A 24798-nucleotide genomic window follows, 5' to 3' on the forward strand; every position below is an offset into this window, starting at 1 on the left:
AGAGGGAACACAAGCAGGGGGAGTGGGAGAGGGAGAAGCAGGCTTCCTGCTGGGCAGAGAGCCCGATGTGGGGCTTGATCCCAGGACCCTGGGATCATGACCTGAGCCGAAGGCAGACGCTTAACGACTGAGCCACCCAGGCGCCCCTATGTACAGAAAATTTAAAAGCATCCATTTAGCCCAATTTGGTGGCCAGTTCTTTAGCCTTTGCCTTTTCTAACTTGGCAATGCAAGCCGCCAACTTTGCACCCCGGATGGTGCCTCCCCAGTGTCGGCGGATCTCATCATATCTGTCATTGTCGTTGGTCCTGATGGCTTCCACCAGCTTAGCCAGAGCTCCTTTGTCTTCTGAGTTGACCTGTGTGAAGGCAACGGTGGTGCAGGTTTTCCTGTGGACCAGACGCCCCAGCCTGGCCTTCCCCTTGATAATGCTAGTAGGGAACCCCCATCCTATGACACAGGGCAGGCAGGAAGACAACTAGCTCAGTGGGATCCACATCATATACAATCACTACCAGCTGAGACTTCTTGTTTTCCACCAAGGTGGTGACAGTGTTAACCCCAGCTCAAAGGACAGGCAGCTTCTTAGTGAGGACATTCCCTTTGTTGACAGCTTTCTTCTCAGTCCCAGCCAACAATCTCTGCTTCTTTCCTTGCTTTGTCTCTGGTCTGTATTTGTGGGCCAGTTTAAGCAGTTGAGTAGCTGTTTGGCAGTCTAAGGCCTGGGTGAACTGGTTAATCGCAGGATGCAGTTGTAGGCATTTACAGGGAAGAGCCCTTTGCTGCTGCAGTTGGATGTAGCAGGACCATTTGACAAAGCAGGTGAGGTCCCTTTTGGACTGGATGTGCTCCTGTCTGATGCCAAAATTCTTGGGCCTTTTCTCAAACAGGAGATTGACCACCTTCTTGGCCTCCTGCTTCTTCACAACAGCAGGAGCTGGGGCCACCTTGTTCCCCTTAACCTCCTTTTCTTTTGTCATCTTGAATGGCTGGAGGAGAGAGAGTTTTGTGGGGAATAAATGAGATAATCCATGTGAAGAATTTAGAATAATGCCTGGCTCATTGTAAGTGTTCAGTAAGCATTAAGGAATATACAAGAGATAAAAAGAGGCAGTGTCATCATGAGAAAAGCTGGCTTTGAATCCTGACTCTACCATTTACAGGCTGTTTGAGTTTGGAGAGGTGTTTAACTTCTTTGATCCTCAGTGTCCTTATCTGGATTGTTGTAAAGAATTGGAGATAACGTGTAAAGTACCTGACACAAAATAAACACTCAATAAAAGAATGCTGTTTATCCATTTCAGCAGTGGATGAGTGCTATAGAGCTGAGCCAGTGATATGGGATAAAATGATATAGGACGTAGGGAAGAACTGCTGAATCAGGTCTACTCAAAGTCTGACTTTTGGCATGGGGGAACTGCCAACAGAATCAGAAGACTGGATTTGAGTTTTATTTCCATTATATACTGGCTTAGAACTTTGTGTAAATTTCTTTTTTTTTTTAAGATTTTATTTATTTGAGAGAGAGAGAGAGCGAGTAAGAGAGAGAACACGAGCAGGACAGAGGGAGAGGAAGAAGCAGACTCCCCACTGAGCAGGAAGCCCAACGCAGGGCTCAAACTGAGGACCCTGCGATCATGACCTGAGCCGAAGGCAGACACTTAACTGACTGCCAGCCGGGCGCCCCTGTGTAAATTTCTTAAACTTGTCATCATTTTCTTCATCTGTAAAAAAGGCATAAGCCTTGCTTCCTGCACACTTTTTTTTAAAGTAGGCTCCACACCTAGTGTGGAGCCCAACAGAGAGCTTGAAATCAGGGCGCTGAGATTGAGACTTGAACAGAAATCAAGAGTCAGACGCTTAACCAATTGAGCCACCTGGGTGCCCCTCCTGCTCACATGTTTTAAAAGGGTATAATTTAGGAGCACCTAGCTGGCTCAGTCAGTAGACCATATGACTCTTGATCTTGGGGTTGTGAGTTCAAGGCCCACATTCATTTAAAAATAAAATCTTAAAAAAAAAAAAAGATGGGTGCCTGGGTGGCTCAGTTGTTAAGTGTCTGCTTTCGTCTCAGGTCTTGATCCCAGAGTCCCGGGATCGAGTCCCGCATCCGGCTCCCTGCTCAGGGGGAGTCTGCTTCTCCCTCTCCCACTCCCCTTGCTTGTGTTCCCTCTCTCACTGTGTCTCTGTCAAAAAATAAAATAAAATCTTAAAATAAAATAAAATAAAATATACAAACCATAAAAACTCACCCTTTTAAAGTGTACAATCTGTGGTTTTTAGTATAGTCACAAAGTTGTGCAATCACCACCTCTAATTCCAGAACACTTCCATCACTTCAAGAAACAAACCTCAGGGGTGCCTGGGTGGCTCAGTCATTAAGCGTCTGCCTTCAGCTCGGGTCATGATCCCATGGTCCTGGGATCGAGTCCCGCATCGGGCTCCCTGCTCAGCGGGAAGCCTGCTTCTCCCTCTCCCACTCCCCCTGCTTGTGTTCCCTCTCTTGCTGTGTCTCTATCAAATAAATAAATAAAATCTTAAACAAACAACAAACCTCACTCCCCATTCCTTCCCTCTCCCAGTGCCTTGAAGCCCTACTTCTTGTCTCTATGGATTTGCCTACTCTGGACATTTCATACAAGTGAAATGAACAGGTTCAGAGCAAGTCTTCCCATATAAGATATGGTCTTTCATGACTGGTTTCCTTCACTTAACATAATATTTTCAAGGATCATCCATGTTGTATCATGTATCAGTATCTTTCTATGACTGATATTCCACTGTACAGATGTACCACGTTTTGTCTTCCATTCATCTATTGATGGATATTTGCATTGTTTTCACCTTTTGGGTATTAGGAATAATGTTTCAAGGAACATCGTTGTAAAAATTTTGTACGAACATGTGTTTATTTATAAGTCATCTCTACATGCAACATGGGCTCAAACTCACCACCCAGAGTTCAAGAGTCTCATACTCTTCTGACTGAGTCAGCCAGGCGCCCCTGTATGAACATGGGTTTTTAATTCTCTTGGATATATACCAAGGAGTGAAATTGATAGGTCATATGGAAATTCTATGTTTAATTTTTGAGAAACTGCCCAACTGTTTTTCGAAACCATCTGCACTATTTTACATTTCCACCAGCATTGTGAGAGGGTTTTAATTTCTCCAGATTCTCACCAACACTTATTATTATAGCCATCCTATTGGCTATGAAGAGGTATCTCATTGTGGTTTTGACTTGCTTTTCCCAAAGAACTAAGGATGTTGAGCATCTTTTTATGTGCTTTTGGTTATTTGTATATTTTCTTTGGAGACATGTCTATTTTGCCCATTTATTCATTTATTTATTTAATATGTATGTATGTATATAATGTCTACACCCAGCGTGGGACTTGTACTCATGACCATGAGATCAAGAGTCACATGCTCTACAGACTCAGCCAGCCAGGCGCTCCTATTTTGCCCATTTTCAAATTAACTTTTTTTTTTTTTTTTAAGATTTTACTTATTTATTTGAGAGAGATAGAGAGAAAACGAGCAGGGGAAGGGCAGAGGGAGAGAGACAAGCAGACACCCTGCTCAGTGGGGAGTTCCACACTGCGCTCTCATTATGGCCTGAGCCGGAGTCAGACGCTTAACCGACTGAGCCACCCAGTCACCCTAAAATTACGTTATCTTTTTATTGTTGAGTTCTAAGAGTTCTTTATATATTCTAGATACTAGTCCTTTATGCACATCAGTTTGTATATTAAATGATATAGTGGCTATGAGAGCTTTATAAACTGTAAGAGATGTCCCTAATTAAACGAAGATGCTGACAATCAGTGAAAGGGCAGAAACACGAGGTTCCACCGCTGTAGAGCGAGCCCCCGTACCTCCTTGGCAAAAACCTGCCCAGCAGCCGGGTACCAGCACCTTCCCCACCCCACGGCGCCCCGCCTTCCGCCCTTTGACCCGCGCCATTTCCGGTTGGAGACGTGGCTCGAGGCCGCCATCTTGGCAAGAGGCAGAGCGGTAGCGGCTCTTGACAGGGGGGCAGCAGGTCCAGAGCGGCCGGTGCTCCCCTTCCCCTGACCCCAGCCCCAGTGGAACGGGAAACGCGGGTGAATCCCCCCATCGTCCTCACCATGGTAAGATCCGAGCCGGGCCGAATTCCCAGGGTCCGGCTTCGGTCGGCGGTTCTGCCTGCCGGACGGCCTGGTGCTGGGGCCGAGGAGTCCCCACCCGAGGGCCTGGAGCCGGGCGCTTCCCTCGGGGCTCGGCGAGCAGTGTGGCCTTCCTCGTCCTGTGCCCGACCTCCCGGGAGATCCGAGGGACCTGCCTGCAGTCCCTCTCCCGTTGCGCCCACACCCCTTCCCCCCCCCCCCCCCCCCCCCCGGGGCCCCCCCCCTGCTGGGCCCGGGGGGTTTGCCGTTCGAGAACCTCGTAGTGCTGTGGCTTGGACCCTTGCGCTGCAGACCTCGCACCTCGGCGCTAGTGTCCAGCGGGTTCCGTGGGCGCTGGACTCGGCCGGTTGGGCTTCTCTTGGGGGGCTCCCTTAGGGAATCAGCTCTCCTCTCATCCCCGGTGTTTGGTAGGCCCGTGATACTCCAAATCCTTTAGTATTTAGGACTTCTTTTGTTTATTCGGAAGGGGGAAATAAAGGAAAGTTCGAACGGAGGCATAGAACAGGAGGGAGTAACTTCTAATTTGTAGGACCCAGGTGTCCCCGAAACCTTCCACTACTACAGAATTTGGGTGTGTCCATTTGTCAGTGTTAGTGAGTATATGCGGTGTATGGAGCGTTGGGAAAAGGTGAGCGAGTGGTAGAGAACACAGGCTTTCTGTGTTCAAGGAACTTACTGTTCGGGTGAAGTCAGAGGTGTTGGTGGCATATTGTCATCAGAAGTCTCACAAGAGGAGGAGGAGAGGAGTAAGAAGGGGTTATACCCGGGGACCTGTTACTTGCCTTCACTTGCGTGATCTTTGTGTTCTCGTCTGTGGTAGGGATGGAGAAAATTAACGTGTGTGAGGATGGGACAGACAAAACACAATGCTGACTCCACTAAATCTTGCTTTATCACTACAATTTGTGGATATTTATGAAGTAGGAGAAATTCTTTGGTTTCAAAACTAGTTATTTTTTTTAAGATTTTATTTATTTATTTGAGAGAGAATGAGAGATCAGAGCACGAGAGGGAAGAGGGTCAGAGGGAGAAGCAGACTCCCCGCTGAGCAGGGAGCCCGATGCGGGACTCGATCTTGGGACTCCAGGATCATGACCTGAGCCGAAGGCAGTCGCTCAACCAACTGAGCCACCCAGGCGCCCAAAAAAGCTAGTTATTTTTTAGTGTACGTTGTGCCTTTCAATCTTTTGAAGGATTTTTTTTTATTCTCTAGTTAATAGATTAATAATTGATTTAAAGCATCTTCCTACGTACTTGAGATGACAGTATAATTTGGTGCCAATCATAATAAGTTCTGCTGACAACCTTTTTAGATGAGAACTTGGATGGTGGTGGGGTGGACATTCATGCTTGGTCTTCCAGCCACTGAAAGATTTTTGTTTGCAGCTTCAGGCAAATAAATTGCATCCAGACTGTTTGCCTCCCAGAACTTTCCTGTTGGACATAAACTTTCCAAAAACTCCTTTGTTCATTTCCACTAGGAGGCTCAGTATTTGGATAGTGATTTTTTAACTCCTTTCCTGTTTACATCCTGGTTGTATTTGTAGTGCATTTTGGAGCATATTATAATTTTAAGAGCAAAATTAAAGCCTTGTATTATATAAATCAAATATAATCTTTACAAAAATCTTGTTTGTTGAAAAGTTCTTGAAACTTAATATTTTTAATTCATTGATAACTGAGAGATGATAAAGCCCTAGGTGTTGAGTGATAAGCATAAAATGTTTTGCATGTCATTTGGACATGTATGCATATACATACAGTTGTGTCATGTATAAATATGCATGTTTTTTTAATTTTATAGGACTTGGCATGATCCAGATACCCAGATTGGTGTACTGTGGAGAAGAACTTAGTACATTCTGCTCTGTCCAGTCTCAAAAGTTATTATTTCTGTGTAATGTGTTATTCCTTTACAGAGAGATTCCTGGACAGTAGAATTGTCCAAATAGGGTGACATTTTGTCAGATTTCTTGGATTTAAAAGTTGTATGAAAACTTCTAAAAGTTGGGGCGTCTGGCTAGTTCAATTGGTAGAGCATGTGACTCTTAATATCAGGGTGGTGAATTCAAGCCCCACATTGGGCGTGGAGCCTACCTAAAAATAAATAAATTAATAAAACTTCTGAAAGTTGATTTTCCCTCAACATTTTATTATAAATTTTTCAAACATCTAGAAAAGTTGAAACAGCTTCACAGTGAACACCCATATGACCAGTAGCTAGATTCTATAACATTTCACTATAGTTTTATCACTCATTTAATCAGCCAGCCAGCCCTCTCTTCATCTTTTTTTTTTTAATGCATTTCAGAGTAAATTGCACATATCAGTACATAAACGGTGTGTGTGTGGGGGGGTTTCCCTTTATTTCAAATTTTTAAACTTGACATACAATGTTAACATTAGTTTCAGGTGGGGACGCCGAGGTAGTGCGGTTGGTTAAGTGTCCAACCCTTGGTTTCTGCTTGGGTCATGATCTCGGTGTCCTGAGATTGAGCCCTGAGTCAGGCTCTGTGTTCAGTCTGGAGTCTCCCTGGGACTCTCTCTTCTTCTCCCTCTGCTCCTCCTCACTGCATGTGCTCTCTCTCTCTCTCTCAAATAAATAAATCTTTAAAAAAACAAAACAGGGGTGCCTGGGTGGCTCAGTCTTTTAAGCGTCTGCCTTCGGCTCAGGTCATGATCCAAGGGTCCTGGGATCAAGCCCCGCGTCGGGCTCCTTGCTCTGTGGGAAGCCTGCTTCTCCCTCTCCCACTCCCCCTGCTTGTGTTCCTGCTCTTGCTGTGTCTCTCTCTGTCAAATAAATAAAATCTTTTAATTAAAAAAGGGCATCTTTTGATCTTTTTTCTAGTTTTCTGCAAATTAATGAAAACATGTTCTTATTTTCTTCTTTCTTTTTATTTTTTAAAGGTTGTATTTTTAAGCAATCTCTATGTGCAGCGTGGCGCTCAAACCCACAACCCTGAGATCAAGAGTCCCACATTCCACTGACTGAGCCAGTCAGGTGCCCCTGTGTTCTTATTTTCTTAACATTTGTTAGGTATTATAATCAGTTCTCTGTCTTAATACATTTATTTTTATTTATTTATTTTTTAAAGATTTTATTTATTTATTTGACAGAGACACAGCGAGAGAAGGAACACAAGCAGGGGGAGTGGGAGAGGGAGAAGCAGGCTTCCTGCCAAGCAGGGAGCCCGATGCGGGGCTCGATCCCAGGACCCTGGGACCATGACCTGAGCCGAAGGCAGACGCTTAACAACTGAGCCACCCAGGCACCCCAATACATTTATTTTTAAAGACTTTATTTATTTGAGAGAGAATGAGAGACAGAGCATGAGAGGGAGGAGGGTCAGAGGGACAGAGCAACAATCTGTAAGATCTTTGCTTACCTACAGAATGCTGTTCTTATTCACTCAGTATAGCACTGAATAAACTAGATTGGACACATTCAATATAAATGATAATATTCAGTTCCAAAAGTCATTAGTTATTGGAAAGCTAGATTTCGGTTTGTGTGGATGATCTGTACATACTGAGGGAGAAACTGAAATCCTACACAGTAGTATCAGTCCCCAATTAGGGGTTATTATTGCTTTTATTTTCTTTTGTATATAATACAGCAGCTGCACAGCTTTTTTTTAATGTATCTTTTTGATTGTTGTTTGAGAGGACAGAAAGAATGAAAATGATTTTCTTGAGTTTCCGTCGACTTGCCATCTGTTTATTCTCCAAATAGAAAGTTTACTGCAGAAACTGAGAACAATGTCCTCTTTTATTTTTATTCTCTACAAGAAACTTGTGATGAGCCTAAAACTCTCACTGGGTAACTTTCAAGTTTTAGGTTTTGTATGTGATCTAGATTTTATTGTAATCTTCCCTCTGATTCCCGAATGCAAACAGGAAAGACAAAATGGTCCTCTGTAACAGTTGTAGAAACTACCCTGAATATGATCATGAATCATATGAATATACATGTATATATATGACAATACATATCCTCATCACAGTGAATTACAAAGGAGAAAGTGACTGCCTAAATCTGGAAGTGAGGAATATGAAAGCATTTAGAGGTTCGAGGAAATCATTGGCTTTTTTTCTTTAGAGAATTATGCATGTTTATGCTGAATTACTCCCTATTATTCTTGGACCTCTATCACTGGTAAGGTTGAAGGGATGGTACAGCAGCTTATCTCACACACATACTGTGCACATACATGATTTGTTTTGATGAGGTACTTGCCTTTTAGCGTTAATGTAAAATACTGTTCCAAAGTAGTTGCTACCGGAGCAGTGTGTGTAAAGTGGAGGTATTGTACATTTTTAGTTGCTGTAAAGTTTTCAAAAGCTTAACTTGTAGAATCATAAAGATGCAAAGGCACTTTAGATTTCGTATAAACTAACCTCCATTTTGGGGAAGCAGTTAAGTGACTTATGCAATACATAATTAGTGACAGAGGCAGAACAGAAACTTAATTCTTTACTCAAAGAACTTTCTTTCTGATTAATGTAGTTAAATATGGGTAGAAGAGTTATTTAATCCAAACACAAATGATGATATACTCAAATGGTTGTAAGTATTATTAAAAGAAAAGTTGTTTGACAAAGCTCAACTTAATGGGGATTTTTTTTTTTTTTTTTTTAATAATCCTGGAGAGATCTAGCTTTTGGGCCCCCTCAGTATCTACATCTATAAAAAACAATCAAGGGCTCTTGAAGGGTCCTGTTAGGTCCAAATGTTCTTTTCCAAAAATGTAAAAAAATAAATAAATAAAACAACTTTATAGAGAATATACTTACTCATTCCTTCCCAAAGAAAATCAGATCAAATTATATTTGGAAAAATTAACTTACCTTTTAGTGTATACAGTATTTTAATAATTTTTAAACATTGGTAAACACTGATGTGAAGGGAAGCTTTATTATTTTAAGGCATTTAAGAAAAATGAATATTAATTTAGAATAGGTTAAATTTATCTTGTTTAGAGGTGACTGTATGTTCCAAAGGTGACATGAATAACATAGTGAATAGAAACCTGTGTCAGCTTCGTGAACCCTCTGATTGTGGTGTCTTGGGGATTTATTGCCATACTTAAAGTGGGGCACTTTGGTCCTACTTTGGGAGCCTTATTTTGCTTTTACCTGTATAATGGAATGACTCAGAGAGAGTCTCAGAGTTTTCCTGCTTAGGTCTTGCTATTTTACCCCACTGTTGATTCATCTTTACATACTCAAATCCCCCAGTTAATCAAAGCATAATTTTTTTTACGGGAGGGACAGAGGGAGAGGGAGAAGCACACTCCCCACTGAGCAGGGAACCTGACACGGGGCTCGATCCCAGGACCCTGAGATCATTACCTGAGCCAAAGACAGACACTCAGCCAACTGAGCTACCCACGCACCCCAGTACTGTGATCAAGAGTCACAAACTCTACCGACTGAGCCAGCCAGGCACCCCTGCCCTCCTTTTTATTTTTAATTAAGATATAATTCACATACCATAAAATTTAGCCTTTTAAATTATAAGATTCAGTAGATATTTTAGTATATTCACAAAGTTGTACGACCATCACCACTATCTAAGCTTAGAACATTTTCATAACCACAAAGAGAAACCCCGTACTCATTAGCAGTCACTCCTCATTTCCCTTTCCCAGCCTCTGGCAACCACTAATCTACTTTCTTCTCTGGATTTTCCTATTCTGGATATTTCATATAAATGTAATCACATAAGATGTGGCCTTTTGTGTCTAGTTTCTTTCACTTGGCACAATATTTTCAAAGTTCATCCATGTTCTTCATTTATTTTTATGACTGGGTAATATTCCATTATATGGGTAAACCACATTTTGTTTATCCATTCATCCTATGGACTTTTGGGTTTTCACATTTTAGCTTATTTTCATTATTATGAATAATGCTGCTATGAACAAGTTTTTATGCAGTACAGCTATTTTCTCAGGGATAATTTTGGGGCAAAAATCTTACCTTCTTTGGACATATGTGGCATGTAAGCCTTCATTGACCAGTACAGAGACTTATCTGCTTGTCATGCGTAAGCTGAAACAGTGATGACATTTTTATTTAAAAACATTTCTTTTTGGGGTGCCTGGGTGGCTCAGTCGGTTAAGCGTCTGCCTTCAGCTCAGGTCATGATCTCAGGGTCCTGGGATCGAGCCCCACATCGGGCTCCCTGCTCAGCAGGGAGTCGGCCTCTCCCTCTCTCTCTGATCCTCTTCCACTTGTGCTCCCCCCCCGTCTCAAATAAATAAAATCTTTAAAAAAATAAAATAAAATAAAAACATATCTTTTTGCCAGAAATATGTAGATGTTGAAACATGAACCTCCTATGATAAATGTGAAATTGAATTTCTTGAGTACATTTGGTCAATTTTTTCTCCTTAGTGATTAAAATATTACCATTATTTGTGTACCAGAAATTACCCTTCCCCTATTTGAAGAAATCTTTATTTCATATTATTAATTTAAAGTTAAAGATAGGGAATTGCCACAATGTACACTTTAAATAGCTTACAATTTGATAGGTCATTTATATCTTAAACCAAATTAAAAAATAAAAATCTGTAGCCAAAATAAAAATAAATAAAGTTAAAGACATGGAATGGAGGATTTCTTTTGGGAAATATATGTCATAACCATTTTGCATTTTTATTCTTTTTCTGGTATCCTTTACTATCCTAACTATATCCTCTTGCCTCATATGTAGGTGATGGCAAAAACCTCCCAAGTAGTTAGTGATGGCAAAACTACATTTCTTGAGTACAAGACTATTTTAAATATATATAAATATCTGGGGGGAAGTGACTGGTTTTGGACTTTTTTTTTTTTAAGATTTTATTCATTTATTTGACAGAGAGAGAGAGACAGTGAGAGAGGGAACACAAGCAGGGGGAGTGGGAGAGGGAAAAGCAGGCTTCCTGCCGAGCAGGGAGCCCGGTGCGGGGCTCGATCCCAGGACCCTTGGGTCATGACCTGAGCTGAAGGCAGATGCTTAACGACTAAACGACCCAGGCGCCCCTGGTTTTGGACTTTTAAACTAGCTTATTTGTGATTCTTAAAGTAATGAACTGGTAATTTTTATACTTTATACCTCTCTAAATGCCTAAAACATTTTCTGCTATTTTTAAAATTAACTAGTTTACAAAACAAGATTCTTCCTAAGAGTATTTATGATTTAGGACATTTTTTAAAAGATTTTATTTATTTATTTGACAGAGAGAGAGCATAAGCAGGGGGAGTGGCAGATTCCCTTCTGAGCAGGGAGCTGGACGCGGAGCTCGATCCCAGGACCCTGGGATCATGACCTGAGCAGAAGGCAGATGCTTAACTGACTGAGCCACCCAGGCACCTCTGATTTAGGACATTTTTTAAAAAACTTTTTCCCTGCTTTTAGTTTTTTTCTCCCTGCTTTTAGTTTTATTTGCATTTATTTTATGCAGAATTTACTTCTAGGCCATAAGTCTTTGTTTCTTCAGTTTCTTCTGGGATATCTTTTTCTTCTGTGCAACCTCCTCTTACGGTTTAGGAACAGTGTCCTCTTTTTCAGTAAGGATCATCTCAGTGGGGCAGAGAGAGCTCATGTCTGGGTGAATCCGACCATGAGCTCTGTTAAGTTCTTGCTGCATCTTGGGGGCTTTGTTCAACTGGATGTGCTCAGTGACCAGAGAATCTGTATCTAAATCCTTAAGTTCAGCATTACTCTCTGCATTTTTAAGCATTTGCAGTAAAAATTCAGCACTCTTTGGGCCACCAACCTTGTGTCCAACCTCACTGTTTGGATTGGGCACACCTACCAACTCCACCATCATAGTGACAGGATGGCACACATGGCTTCTGTAAAGTGACATCCTTCAGATACTTGGTGGCTTTCAGATATACATACCCTTGATGGCCTGGAAGGTTTCATATGTGTTCTTAAAGTGAACACAAAGATTTGAACTTCTTGATTTGCATGATTTTGTAGGGTTGTCTGGGTCAAGTGAATAGTGAACCATTTTCAGAGATCACCTCAGGCTGCTTATGGGAACAGCTAAAAACTTTTTAATTCTGTGCAGCATAAAAGTAACTTTAAGCTGGGGTAATTAAATTTCAGTGTAGAGTTGATAGTAGTAAAAATAAAAATTCATTTGAGAGAGGGAAATTATTTGTACAAGATATAGATCAGTTTTCCAATAAATTGTTTCTACCTAGCTGCTTGGAAATAAACATGATGGTAATTATCTCCCAAATACCTAATTACCTATTCTTGATGGATAAGGACATTGTGTTCTCCTATAATTATTATAGAACTGTTTTGATGTACTTAGACTATAAGAATATTTGAATTGACTAACTTGTTTTTTCTTCAAGTTGCTCACCTGTAGAGGACAGGTTTCTGTAAAGCTGAGAAGCCTGACCAGTGGGATGTTGGTATTTCAGAGGTTGTATCGTAGCATTGAGGCTTCCAAAATGTTTTTTGTATTTATGAATTCTTGGGATCCTGTACTGCAGAGACGATTAACAGTGTACTTAATTTTCTTACTCCCCTGCTAATGGCATTTGAGGTCTCTTGTTCTTCCTTTGGTGCTTGTAAGATTTTATTTCTTTATTTGAGAGAGAGAGAGAGCGCACGGGCAGGGGGAGTGGCAGAGGGAGAGGGAGAGGCAGGTCAAGCAGGGAGCCCAGTGTGGGGCTGGATCCCAGAACCCTGGCATCATGACCTCAGCCAACGGCAGACACTTTACTGACTGAGCCACCCAGGCGCCCCTGGTGCTTGGTTTTGTTTAATGAATGCCAGACTATGAAAAAAGGCTGTTGGTCCTGATCATTGACCAGTGTCAAAACCTGTGTGAAACATTGAGTCATTTAGTTTTTCATTTTACAGATTGTTTACATATGTAGAGGTAGAATAGTGTGGGATGGGGTTATTAATCAAAGAACAAAAGATAAGTTTGGATGTGCTAGATTAGTTCCGTGTTCTAGGAAAAAAGAAAGGAAAGGTCAGCGACTTATATATAAACCTTTAATCTGCCTGGTCAGACCTCTCTTTTCACTGTGGAGATTTCTGTTCTTAGAAAAAGTTTGAACTATTTTTTATGGGTCTGCCAAAGCAGAAAGCAACCCATTTCTGAGTCATAGGAAATCTGTTAACAAATGTATTTGTAGACTTGGCAAAAGTTTTGCTTTTTTTTTTAACTAAGTTTTTCTTAAGGTAGGTTATTGAAAAATAGGACTGATAGTTCCATTTTGCTCCACTGTAGCTTTATTTTATGAATTATGTACTGGAATTAAAAGAGCAATGAAGTAGAGTTTGAAAATCAGCATTCTAATAGTCGTATCACTAAGTAACTGAGTGTGTCATTCTGTGGAAGATTGGAGGATGCTAAGAAAACAGATGTGAAGAAATAATTAGTACTTACTGATACATATGTTCCTGGCAGGTGCTGTTGGCAGCAGCGGTCTGCACGAAAGCAGGAAAGGCTATTGTTTCTCGACAATTTGTGGAGATGACCCGAACTCGGATTGAGGGCTTGTTAGCAGCTTTTCCAAAGCTCATGAACACTGGAAAACAACATACATTTGTTGAAACAGAGAGTGTAAGATATGTCTATCAGCCTATGGAGAAGCTGTACATGGTGCTGATCACTACCAAAAACAGTAACATCTTAGAAGATCTGGAGACCCTAAGGCTTTTCTCAAGAGTGGTAAGAGTCCTTTTGTAATTGTGGGTCATAGTTTTCTGCTTTAAATTTTCACTGTGAAACTATTTTTTCCCCAAAGCAGCTGATGCTTATCAGTTTGCATGCTCCGTACCCCTACCCCAGCAGTTTGTTACAGCTCCTTATTCATTCAGCTGATACTGTTTGTCCTCCTAGACTATAAGTATCCTAAAAGAGAATGTGCAAACTGACCTTTCATTTTTTTTAAGCAGTTGCTTCAGTCTGTTTTTGTGGTTCTGACACTTGTTTGCCCATATTTTTAGATGATATTCATTAGGTAAGGCTTATTGATATAGATACACACACACACGCTCACACACACGCTCTTTATGCCAAAGTCTTGCTTAAAAGAAAGAGTAGGGGAGCTATCAAAGGGATTCAGGTTTTGCTGAAATTTGTGTATTTTGTTTTATTTGAAATTTGTGTATTTTAAAGGAGAAGACTTGGGAAACATAAATGCTGATAAGTTTTAAATCTTTCTTTTCCATTGCTGCCCACGATTAGATCCCTGAGTATTGCCGAGCCTTAGAGGAGAATGAGATATCAGAGCACTGTTTTGATTTGATTTTTGCTTTTGATGAAATTGTTGCCCTGGGATACCGGGAGAATGTTAACCTGGCACAGATCAGAACCTTCACGGAAATGGATTCTCATGAGGAAAAGGTGTTCAGAGCAGTTAGAGAGGTAAATAAATAGGGTCTTTTTTGGGACTTCTTGTTTGTGTGTCTTTCTTTTAGGCTTTATTGTTTTCCTGTTCTCATTTGCTAGTATAGACTGTACTCAAAGCCACACCACTGATGTCTCTTTTTGTAGACTCAAGAACGTGAAGCCAAGGCTGAGATGCGGCGTAAAGCGAAGGAATTACAACAGGCCCGAAGAGATGCAGAGAGACAGGGCAAAAAAGCACCAGGATTTGGAGGATTTGGAAGTTCTGCAGTATCTGGAGGCAGCACTGCTGCCATGATCACAGAGACCATCATTGAAACTGATAAACCAAAAGTGGCACCTGCACCAGCCAGGTATAATTCAGTGTGTCACCAACAACCCTAGAATGGCACATGAAGGCTGTATGTGTATATTTCGGAGTGATAGCTGATTTCTGGGCAAGTTGAAAATAATGAGTGACTTGATGAAATAAGATGTAATATTAAATTTGGCTACATAATAAAGGTATGAAGGAGAAATCAATGTGGTGGGGGATTTTTTGTGTAAAAGAGGCTTCTTTTATAGATTATATCATAAGAGTTGCTTTATTTTGGGAAAAGAGGGGATATTTAACGTTTATGGAACATGGATTTTTTTAATCTTGGTGTGAATGGATTTCTGGGAGAATCTGTGAACGACCTGAAAGTATGTGCAAGAGTTTGTTTATGCACAGGTATATTTATCAGGATGGAAAGTACAAAGTTTTCATCCAATCATGCATGCTTATATAAATATACCTTTGGTCTTTAGGTCCTTGAAGGTTATGTATTTTTTAAAAATTTTATTTATTTATTAGGAGGAGAGAGAAAGAGAGAGAACAAGTGGGGGGGAGGGGGAGAGGGAAAAGCAGACTTCCTACTGAGCAGGGAGCCCGATGCAGGACCCGATCCCAGGCCCCTGGGATTGTGACCTGAGCTGAAGGCATATGCTTAACTGAGCCACTCAGGCACCTGAAGTTTACATATTAATAGTGACTCAGCTGCCAGTTTGGGCAGGGAATAGTCTAGTGCTCCCCTAAACCCTAGGATGCTTGGGTTTTTCCCCTTGAGTTCTTCACATTCTTCTTAAAGAACAGTTTCAGGGAAAGGTTGAATGCTGTGGGGTTATTAATTAATGTTTTTTAGTTGTGATGTTTTTCTTATTTTGTTATTTCTTATTCTTCCACTTAGGCCTTCAGGTCCCAGCAAGGCTTTGAAACTTGGAGCCAAAGGGAAGGAAGTAGATAATTTTGTGGACAAATTGAAATCTGAAGGTGAAACGATCATGTCCTCTAATATGGGCAAGCGTACTTCTGAAGCTACCAAAGTGCATGCTCCACCCATTAATATGGAGAGGTAACCAGTAACTTTTTCAGTAAGAACAGATCACATAATGTGTAGAAATGTTTATTTTAGTGCATTACAAATTTTTTGTGTATCTTTTAATTTTTCCAGATTTAAAAGACTTAGAGCATATCCTAGATTTTAACATGGGGTCTTTTTTTTTCCTCCCATTTCCCATGATTGGGGGCTCTCAGCAATTTCTTTTCTTTTTCAAGATTTTATTTTCATTTATTTATTTATTTATTTATTAAGATTTTATTTATTTATTTGACATAGACACAGCGAGAGAAGGAACACAAATAGGGGGAGTGGGAGAGGGAGAAGCAGGCTTCCCGGTGAGCAGGGAGCCCGATGTGGGGCTCAATCCCAGGGTCCTGGGATCATGACCTGAGCTGAAGGCAGATGCTTAACAACTGAGCCACCCAGGCGCCCCTGAGATTTTATTTATTTGACAGAGAGAGAACACAAGCAGGGGAAGCAGGAACGGGAAAAGCAGGCTCTCCGCCGAGCAGGGAGCCTGACAACAGGGCTGGATCCCAGGACCCTGGGATCACGACCCGAGCCGAAGGCAGACACTTAACAACTGAGCCACCCAGGCACCCCAGCTATTTATTTTTTTATGGAGTTTAGAACTTACCTTTTATTAACTCTGTGCTGGCTAAGTTTTTGTTTTTGTTTTTGTTTTTAGAGCGTGTGCGTGGAGGGATACCAAGGGAGAGGGAATTTTTTTTTTTTTTAAGATTTTATGAGCGAGAGAGCGCATGTGCACAAGCGTGGGGAAGGGCGGAGGGAGGAGAGACTCTCAAGCAGACTCCCCGCTTCATGCAGAGCCCCACATGGGGCCTTGTGGGGCTCAATCTCACGACCTTGAGATCATGACCTGAGCTGAAATCAAGAGTTGGACACTTAGCCAACTGAGCCACCCAGGCAGCCCAGTGTGCCGGCTGAATTTAAAAGTAACTTGTCTTGGGGTGCCTGGCTGGCTCAGTTGGTGGAGAATGTGACTCTTGATCTTGGGGCTGTGAGTTCGAGCCCCATGTTGGGTGTAGAGATTACTTAAATTAATAAAACTTTATTTAAATAAAAAAATAGTAAAACTTAAAAAAAAATAAAAGTAACTTGTCTTTTGCCTAGTGTGTGCCTGGTCTCTTAAAGTGGACTTGAATTAGAGGGCTAGAGTGGTGGTGGCCTCTGCACTGTATTTTGGCAAGTCGTCTTTTAATTAAACTTTAAGGGGAACCAGTCTTTAATACAAAATTTATAAATATCTTTCGCAGCAAATTAACGTATTATCTTTTGCGTTTTACTTGAACCCAGTATAGAATTTTTTTTTTTTTTAAGATTTTATTTACTTGTTAGAGAAAGCACAAGCAAGGGGAGCGACAGGCAGAGGAAGAAGCAGGATCCCTGCTGAACAAGGAGCCCAATGTGGAATTTGATCCTAGGACCCTGGGATTATGACCTGAACCAAAGGCAGATGCTTAACCGACTGAGCCACCCAGGTGTCCTGAGTATAGAATATTTTGATTTGTCTCTTACATCAGGACTGGTTCGTAACATTTTTAATTACCAAGTTCACATATGCATGCCTCAGATTTCTTGTTTTGAAGCCCAGACTTCTGTTGCTGATGGTTTTGGGGTCAAGTGAAAGGTGAGTCTGAGAGTATACTTATATCAGGTGTGCATAAGAGTATTTTGTATGTCCTGTTCTGTATGAGATGAACAGGATTACATTGAGATAAATCTCTGAAATCACTGAAGCTCCCGTGCTGTTCCTAGTGGTTGCTTTGAGTGAGACAGAGGCTTGACAGTATTTTAAAAAGATGTTGGAAACCATGTATTAGAGAGGGCTTGAGACTCTTTACAAACAGGGGGAGTGGGAGAGGGAGAAGGAGGCTTCCTGCGGAGCAGGGAGCCCGATGTGGGGCTCGATCCCAGGACTGTGGGATCATGACCTGAGCCAAAAGCAGACACTTAACGACTGAGCCACCCAGGCGCCCCAAAATATTTCTTGAACATGGAGCAAACTCTTGTGAAAGTAAATGAGACCCTGTGTGAGCGGGGGAGAGGGCAGAGGCAGAGGGGGAGAATCCTAAGCAGACTCCCTACTCAGTGTGGAGCCCAATGTGGGGCTTGATCTCATGACCTTGAGATCATGACCCGAGTCGAAACCGAGAGTTGGAGGCTGAACTGACTGAGCCACCCAGGTGCCCTGATCCTGCGTTATTTTAAGATACACTCCTTTGTGGTCTTGTGTATCATACGCCTTTGTTTCTGGGAAGACTTACATATGGTAACAAAGTAGGATGCCAGAATAATCTTTTTAGTGTCTGCAGTTCACCCAGTTAAAAATAGTTTTAGTAAAAAAAATATGGATATATTATACTTAGTAATTGACCAGAACAGTAGCACTTTTTATTTTACTTATTTTTCTTATTAGGTTATACATTCATATCCTTCAAAACTTAAAAGGTTCAAAAAGTATTACAGGGGCCCCTGGGTGGCTCAGTCCGTTAAGGGTCCAACTCTTTGATTTCAGCTCAGGTTGTGATCTCCAGGTCGTGAGATTGAGCCCCGTGTCGGGCTCGTGCTCAGCGTGGAGTCTGCGTGTCCTCCCTCTGCTCCTCACCCTCCCTACTTAATTAATTAATTAAATTAAATCTAAGGGGGGAACAAAAGTATTAAAAGTCTTTCTCCCACCAGGCAAGTTTCTCTTTTTGGAGGCAACTACTATTAACTAGTTTTCTAGTTCTTCTATTCTGAGAAGTATAGTCTATATGTAGGTGAATAAAAACATATATATCTTTTTCTTTTTTCTTTATACACAAGTGGTAGCATACTAGACACATTTTCCAATTACTTTTTTCACTTATTTTGGAGAAGAGAATATCCTTATTTGAAGCTATAAAGACATGACATCTAAATGTGATACTTTATCCTAGACTGGGTCTTGTACATTATTTTTTTTTCTTTTAAAGATTTTATCCATTTATTTATTTTATAGAAAGAGACACTGAACGTGTGTGAGTCGGGGGAGAAGCAGAGGGAGGGAGAGAGAGAATTCCAAGCAGACTGTGCACTGAGCACGGAGCCCAATGCAGGTCTTGATTCCAGGACCCTGAGATCATGACCTGAGCCGAAATCAGGAGTCAGATGCTTGACCGACTGAGCCGCCCAGGCACCCTGGGATCTTGTACTGCTTTAAAGCACATTATTAGGTCAACTGACAGAATTGGCATATGGGTGGTAGAGTAGAGAAAGTATCAGTGTCAGTTTGTGAAGTTACTGTGGTTATGTAAGAGACTATCCCTATTTTCACAAGATGTGCTCTGAAGTGTTTAGGGGTAAAGGGCCATGATGTGTATAATCTGCCTATAAGCAGATCAGGAAAAAAAAAAAAAACAAATATAGTTGTATAGTTGTAGAGAGTATGAAATGATAAAACAAATGGTGGGATAAAATGTTAACAGCATTTTTAGAAAGTATAGGGGTGCCTGGGTGGTTCAGTTGTTGGGTGTCGGCCTTTGGCTCAGGTCGTGATCCCAGGGTCCTGGGATCGAGCCCCACATCAGGCTCCCTGTTCCGCAGGAAGCCTGCTTCTCCCTCTCCCACTCCCCCGCTTGTGTCCCCTCTCTCACTGTGTCTGTCTTTATCAAATAAATAAAATCTTTAAAAGAAAAATAAAAAAATAAAAAGGTATAAATGTATTCCTGGTATAATTTTTTAATTTTTTAATTTTTGAAATTATTTTCAAATGAAAAGCATTTTCAGTTACCTCTTTTTTCACAACTGCTTAGTATTCATTTTTGTGGATATACCTTTATGTATTTAAGCAGTTCCCTATTGATGGACATTTAAGTTATTTCCAACCTTGTATTGTAGATAGTTCTTCCGTGAATAACTACTACATTGTTTGCACAGGTGGGAACTTGTCTGTGGGATAAAAGGGTATAATGCTTTAAATTCTGTACATACAGCAACAGCACCTTAAAATACGTTGTTGATGGCTAATCACCATTAAACCCTGGAGAAAGGGAATTCTGGTTTCTACCTTTATGAAAAAATTTATTACTTTTTTTCTACAGTGTGCACATGAAGATTGAGGAAAAGATCACACTGACTTGTGGACGGGATGGAGGATTGCAGAATATGGAATTGCATGGCATGATCATGCTTAGGATCTCAGATGATAAATTTGGCCGAATTCGTCTTCATGTGGAAAATGAAGATAAGAAAGGGGTGCAGCTACAGGTGTGTAGAGGCTTTGGGTAAGGAAGTATTAAGACTTGGGTTTGTCTGGGGCGCCTGGGTGGCTCAGGCTGTTAAGAGCCTGCCTTCAGCTCAGGTCATGATCTCAGAGTCCTGGGGTCAAGCCCCATGTCAGGGTCCCTGCTCGGCAGGGAGTCTGCTTCCCCTTCTCCCCCTGCCCCTCCCCCCCGCTTGTGCACTCACGCGTGCCCCCCCCCTTTCGCTCTCAAATAAATAAAATCTTAAAAAACCGACTTCGATTTGTCTGCCTAGCACAGTCTTTCTCAACTGGAGTTTCTCATGTGAACCACAGAACATAGAAAATGAATTTATAGGGGCACCTGGGTGGCTCAGTTGTTAGGCGTCTGCCTTCAGCTCAGGTCATGATGCCAGGGTCCTGGGATCGAGCCCCGCATCGGGCTCCCTGCTTAGCAGGAAGCCTGCTTCTCCCTCTCCCACTCCCTCTGCTTGTGTGCCTTCTCTTGCTGTGTCTCTCTCTGTCAAATAAATAAAATCTTAAAAAAAAAAAAGGAATTTATAGAACTAGTGCCATTCTAGATGCCTAGGAAAGAAGTTAATTTATTACATACAGTGGAGACCTTGAGACAGTAATTATCTTACCAGGGGGGTTGAGAGCAACTGACAGCAATTGTATTATAATAGACTTTTAATAGTGGAATTGAATGAAAGGTCATTTTGAAATCGATTTAATGACTTCATAGTCATTAACAAAGGTACAGATAGATGCTTATTTGTTTCTGTTACGCAAAGAGTAAATAATTCAGGATATTGTTTCAAACACAGTTTTTAAAAAACGGCAGAGTTTTTAAAAAGATTTTTATTTAGTGAGAGAGCGAGCATGCACGAGAGCAGGGAGAGGGGCAGAGACAGAGGGAGAGAAGCAGGCTCCCTGCTGAGTGTAAAGCCCGAGGTGGGTCTCAGTCTCAGAACCCTGAGATCATGACCTGAGCTGATGTCAGAAGCTTAACCGACTTAGCCACCCAGGAGCCCCTGAAGGGCAATATTTAATGGTATTTTTGAAAATTTAATAAAAATCCTTACAAAATAAATATGTATGTTCCTCCTACCTGGATATGTATGAAACTTCTTTGTATTATTACAGTTGTTTTGTCACTTTATTTAAATGGTTGATCTTGTATTTCTTGTTACAAGAACAAAGCATTTTTAGGGAAGAATGTGGTTTTTTTTGTCTGTTTTTCCCCCATAATCAGCACAAAGTTTGTCTTTTGGAAGTAGTGCTTATAGTTTTGACAACAGCTTTGCTGGCTCTTTTTTTTTTAAGATTTTATTTATTTATTTGACAGAGGGAGATATAGCGAGAGAGGGAGAAGCAGGCTTCCTGCCCAGCAGGGAGCCCGATGCGGGGCTCGATCCCAGGACCCTGGAATCATGACCTGAGCTGAAGGCAAATGCTTAACGACTGAGCCACCCAGGTGCCCCAGCTTTGCTGGCTCTTAAAGTATATATAGGCTACTGTCCAGGAGTTATTTCTTTTCCCTTTTCTCTCTTTTTTTTTTAAGATTTTATTTGTGTGTGAGAGAGAGAGAACGAGTGGGGTGAGGGGCAGAGGGAGAAGCAGACTCCCCGCTGAGCAGGGACCCCATCGCTGGGCTTGATCCCAGGACTCCAGGATTATGACCTGAGCCGAAGGCAGATGCTTAACCGACTGAGCCACCCAGGCGCCCCTCCCTTTTCTCTCTTAATATGACTTCTTTTTAAAAGATTAGTCTATCTTAGCTGGCCTGAGTTTGAATAACTTTACAGTGCTCTGGGCAAAATTGCAACTAAACTTTCCACAGAGCTTTTCTCTCTTCTGCCTTCTGACTGTAAGGCCAGGACTGCTATATGACCCAGGCATCTGATCAGTAGTCTCCTACTTGGCTTGCTTGGCCCTCCCATGATGTTGCTTCCTGTGAAGTATTTTTAGAAAGGACTTGGTTAAAGGTCTTCAGCTTTTTCAGTTACAAAATTATTAACTTGTTCGATAACAAACAAAATGCCTTAGAGTTGAAGTTATTTTTAAAGAATTTATGTATTTATTTATTAAAGATTTTATTTATTTTAGATAGAGAGCACGAGTCAGGGGGCAGAGGGAGAGGGAGAAGCAGGCTCCCCACTGAGCAGGGAGCCTGATGTGGGGCTTGATCCCAGGACCCTGGGATCATGACCTGAGCTGAAGGCAGACGGTCAACCAACTGAGCCACCCAGATGCCCCTAAAAGATTTATTTATTTATTTTGGAGAGAGAGAGAGAGAGCACACATGCTCAAGGTGCAGGGCATGGGGGGGTGGTGGCGAGGGACAGAGGGAGGGAGAAAATCTCAAGCAGACTCCCTGTTGAACACAGAGCCCGATGCAGAGCCTGATCCCATGACCCCAAGATCATGACCAGAGCCGAAATCAAGAGTCAGCCACTCAACAAACTGAGCCACTCTGGTATCCCCAATTCCTATTTTAAAATGTCTTGAAGTCTTTAAAAAAGGGACATCTTTCTTCAGATCAAAAGGAATTGGCATTCTTTTAGGTACTCTGTTTTATTTTTTTATTTTTTTTAAGGATTTTATTTTAAGTAATTTCTATACCCCACATGGACCTTGAACTCAGAACCCTGAGATCAACAGTTGCATGCTCTACTGCTGACAGAGCCAGCCAGGCACCCCGTGGTACTCTATTTTAGATGTGTAGATTATGGACCATGTAAGACCAGAAGGAATTTATTTCCTATCTTATGCCTGAACCTCAGAAGTTTTCTTTTACTTGCCATTTCAGACCCATCCAAATGTGGATAAAAAACTTTTCACTGCAGAATCTCTAATTGGCTTGAAGAATCCAGAGAAGTCATTTCCAGTCAACAGTGATGTAGGGGTGCTAAAGTGGAGGCTACAAACCACAGAAGAATCTTTTATTCCACTGACAAGTAAGTGTTTCTGGCCAGTCCCACTAAGCTAGTCTGCACTGAGAACTAGAAATAGCCCTGGCTTGTACATGCTTATCTTCATTGCTGTAGCAAAATTCTTTTTGACAAAATGACTTTCTTTCAAAATGGGCTTAGTGCTGCATTTTGTGTATTTTAATCATGAGCTTTCATTTTTTAGTAGCTTTAATTTTGAAACTCTTATTTATAATAGTTTATATTAGGGTGTCTAAGGCCTGCAGCTAGCTGTCCGCTTTGATTTGCCATCTTAACTTTTCTCCATTCTTTTTCTAATATTTGAGTATTCCTGCTTTGCTTTTTTTCTCAGTTAATTGCTGGCCCTCAGAGAGTGGAAATGGCTGTGATGTCAACATAGAGTATGAGCTGCAAGAAGATAATTTAGAACTGAATGATGTGATTATCACCATCCCACTTCCGTAAGTGGTGTCCCCACATAATCATTTTTTTTGGTACTGGGCTTGTAGAAATAGTCTTTTGGAACTTGTTGGGAGGCAGCACTTAGTTGGCCATCCATTCTAAGAGACCTGCTTCTTAAAAAGGCCAGTTGTAAAAGAAACCAGTTACAAAAGTCCACAATACTATATGCTCATATGACATTGGGAAAACATAATACTCTTGGAACAGAAATCAGGAGGTAGAGAGGAAGACAGTTGACTGCAACAGGGCACAAGAGAACTTTCGAGGATGGTGGAAATGTTCTATGACTTGACTGTGATGGTGTTTACAAGATTACATACAATTGTCAGAGGGTGTTGAGCTGTTCACGCTAAAAGGAGTGGATTTTACTCTTTTTAAAACCAGCTCAGAGCCAGTTGTAGTTCTAGAGCTGTTTCCAGATGTTGGGCCTGTTTGTTCTTGTAGTAATGAAGACTTCCAGAAGGAGGAGCCATTTTTCAGTCAAAAAAAAAAAAAGTCTTGATTTTGTTTTGCAACTCAGAAATTGAATCTGTTAGACTGAATTTTTTCTCTTTCACTTGGTTCTCTAAACTTTCAGCTAAAGATGAGAGTATGTTTTCAAGGGAACTATTGATTCTTGCCGGAGAACATATGTACATTAGTTTTCGTAAATTTTCTAACAGTTTTATTGAGTATAACTGACATACAATAAACTACACATATTTAAGTTGTACAGTTTGATAAGTTTTGACACGTGTATACCTGTGAAACTGTCACCACAATTAAGATAATGAAAATGTCCAACACCCCCAGAAGATTAGTTCCAGTAAGTTTTTATTTTTATTATTTTTTTTTAGTTCCAATAAGTTTTTAATGTGTACTTTAAAGCCCCTCTTTCTAGGATCATCTGGAAATACTCTTTCCCTTAAGTTTATCTCACTAGCACTTCCAGTGAGTGTGCTCTATATCGCCAATGAATCCAGCTCCTCTCCTCTACCTCTCAGTACCTGCCCCCCATAATTAAGTACAGGGTATAATTATGAACACCCAGTAAGTGTATTCTTAGTGTATCTTTATTATATTGCTTAGTTATTATTGCAGAGAAAATGATATTAGTTTAATTTGTAGTTTTGTTTCCTTTTTGATAATTCAGACGTTTACATGGCCAGGTCTGGTTTTTTGTCATTCTTATTTTCCATTTTAAAAAAATATGCTTTAGGGGCGCCTGGGTGGCTCAGTCGTTAAGGGTCTACCTTCAGTTCAGGTCATGATCCCAGAGTCCTGGGA

The 24798-nt window shown here is 41.2% G+C and overlaps 2 protein-coding genes and 1 pseudogene across 3 annotated transcripts in view; 1 reads left to right on the top strand and 2 right to left on the bottom strand.

Moving 5' to 3' along the window:
- IFT46 (intraflagellar transport 46) overlaps positions 1 to 4370 on the bottom strand; it is a 27989-nt gene extending 23619 nt beyond the window's left edge. The window contains exon 1 of the mRNA XM_025893949.2: positions 4133 to 4370. The gene's annotated coding sequence lies outside the window, so the exon portion shown is untranslated. The remainder of the gene's footprint in view (positions 1 to 4132) is intronic.
- LOC112840616 (large ribosomal subunit protein eL8 pseudogene) lies at positions 176 to 980 on the bottom strand (annotated as a pseudogene).
- The window catches only part of ARCN1 (archain 1), a 26609-nt gene continuing 5799 nt past the window's right edge, over positions 3989 to 24798 (top strand). For both annotated transcript variants that reach the window (XM_025893518.1, XM_073903827.1), the window contains exons 1-8: positions 3989 to 4136; positions 13607 to 13870; positions 14390 to 14569; positions 14699 to 14904; positions 15760 to 15924; positions 19998 to 20163; positions 22950 to 23097; positions 23423 to 23531. In XM_025893518.1, the coding sequence (XP_025749303.1) occupies positions 4134 to 4136; positions 13607 to 13870; positions 14390 to 14569; positions 14699 to 14904; positions 15760 to 15924; positions 19998 to 20163; positions 22950 to 23097; positions 23423 to 23531 (1241 nt within the window). In that variant the 5' untranslated portion in view covers positions 3989 to 4133. The remainder of the gene's footprint in view (positions 4137 to 13606; positions 13871 to 14389; positions 14570 to 14698; positions 14905 to 15759; positions 15925 to 19997; positions 20164 to 22949; positions 23098 to 23422; positions 23532 to 24798) is intronic.

The sequence above is a fragment of the Callorhinus ursinus genome, unplaced genomic scaffold (assembly GCF_003265705.2).
Source record: "Callorhinus ursinus isolate GAN/ISIS: 27379988/994484 unplaced genomic scaffold, GSC_fseal_2.0 scaffold19, whole genome shotgun sequence".
Classification (NCBI taxonomy): domain Eukaryota; kingdom Metazoa; phylum Chordata; class Mammalia; order Carnivora; family Otariidae; genus Callorhinus; species Callorhinus ursinus.